The following is a 1241-nucleotide window of genomic DNA, read 5'->3' on the forward strand; positions in this document are numbered from 1 at the left end:
CTTCCCAGCAGGGTGACAATCAGGGTGACGCAGGCTTGTGGCAGAGGCCTCCCGTAGCACCCTGGAACAAACCGCCGTGGAGAGACCAGACCCAGGGACCCAGCTGGCACCAAGAGGCCCCGGGTCACGGCCGGTGCCCCCCTCACGGCTTCTCCAGCTGCATGTCGAGCACGCGGAGGTTGGCCACGTCCTGGTAGGTGGTCTGCAGGCCCCGCGAGATGTCCTCGTACATGGAGCACTCGTCCAGGTTCAGGCCCTAGTGCGGCAAAGCAGAGGGGGCTGCTCGTCTGGAGGCCGAGGGAGGGGCTCAGCCCTCGGCACCTACCCCATAGGGGCCATGAGGGGCGGGCGGGGTCCCAGTCACAGTGACAGATGCTTCCCCAGCCCCTCCTGCCCCACACAGACCCAAAGCACCTCACACAGCAGTGGTGGGGCGTCCGGAACCACTGGGCGACCCCCTAGGGCTGCATTGGGGCTGGCACTGATAGCCAGGGGACTGGGCCCCCGCTGAGACCCCCACGCGGCCCCCTGCAGCCCAGCACCCCCTAGTGCTGCATTGGGGCCAACATGGACTGCCAGGGGACAGCGCCCCCCACTGAGCCCCACACCCCGCTCCCTGCAGCCCAGCGCCCCCGAGGGCAGCCTCCAAGTGACCCCACTCTGCACTTTGCAGCACTGGGAGGACCTCTCCGTGCGCGGATCCAGGCTGTGCTGGGAGGGGGCCAAAGGCTAGGATTCCCCGTTCCCATAACCTCACTGACACAACCCCGCCTGCGGTGCCCTCCCCAGCTCACCTCATACAGATTCTCCTCTTCATACTCGTTCTTCTTGGACTGCAGCAGCCGCTCATTCTCCCACCTCTTCTGCAACAGCCAAGAGGGGCAGGCGTGAGGCAGGGGCTGAGTGGCGTTCACCCCACCCCAAAGTGAGCCTGCCCATTAGCCTGCTTGGGGGGTCACACTGCCCCCCCCCTGACGCAGGCTCCCCCAGGGCAGGGGGGCAGGCCCAGGCCAGCGGTCAGTGTCTGGGAGTCCCGGGGCCGAGGGGCTCACCCTGAAGAGGAGGAAGACTCCGGGCCCCACGGCGCAGAACAGGAGTAGGATGCCCTCGGCGGTGATCAGCTGGTTCTTGGTGGATTCCCGCATGTTCAGGAAGGGAACCGGGACGGGTTCTGCAATGCCGGGGGGAGGGGGTCAGCTCCGCTCCAAACTCCCCAGAGCCTCCCCCTCCCCCGCAACCCC

At 67.3% G+C, this 1241-nt stretch overlaps 1 protein-coding gene across 1 annotated transcript in view; it reads right to left on the minus strand.

Moving 5' to 3' along the window:
• Positions 1–16: 16 nt before the first annotated feature.
• CD79A (CD79a molecule) overlaps positions 17–1241 on the minus strand; it is a 1890-nt gene continuing 665 nt past the window's right edge. The window contains exons 2-4 of the mRNA XM_024201945.1: positions 1053–1171; positions 795–863; positions 17–256 (exon numbers count right to left, since the gene is read on the minus strand). Coding sequence (XP_024057713.1) covers positions 143–256; positions 795–863; positions 1053–1171 — 302 coding nt within the window. The 3' untranslated portion in view covers positions 17–142. The remainder of the gene's footprint in view (positions 257–794; positions 864–1052; positions 1172–1241) is intronic.

The sequence above is a fragment of the Terrapene carolina genome, unplaced genomic scaffold, assembly GCF_002925995.2.
Source record: "Terrapene carolina triunguis isolate 2854851 unplaced genomic scaffold, T_m_triunguis-2.0 Scaffold22359, whole genome shotgun sequence".
NCBI lineage: Eukaryota > Metazoa > Chordata > Testudines > Emydidae > Terrapene > Terrapene triunguis.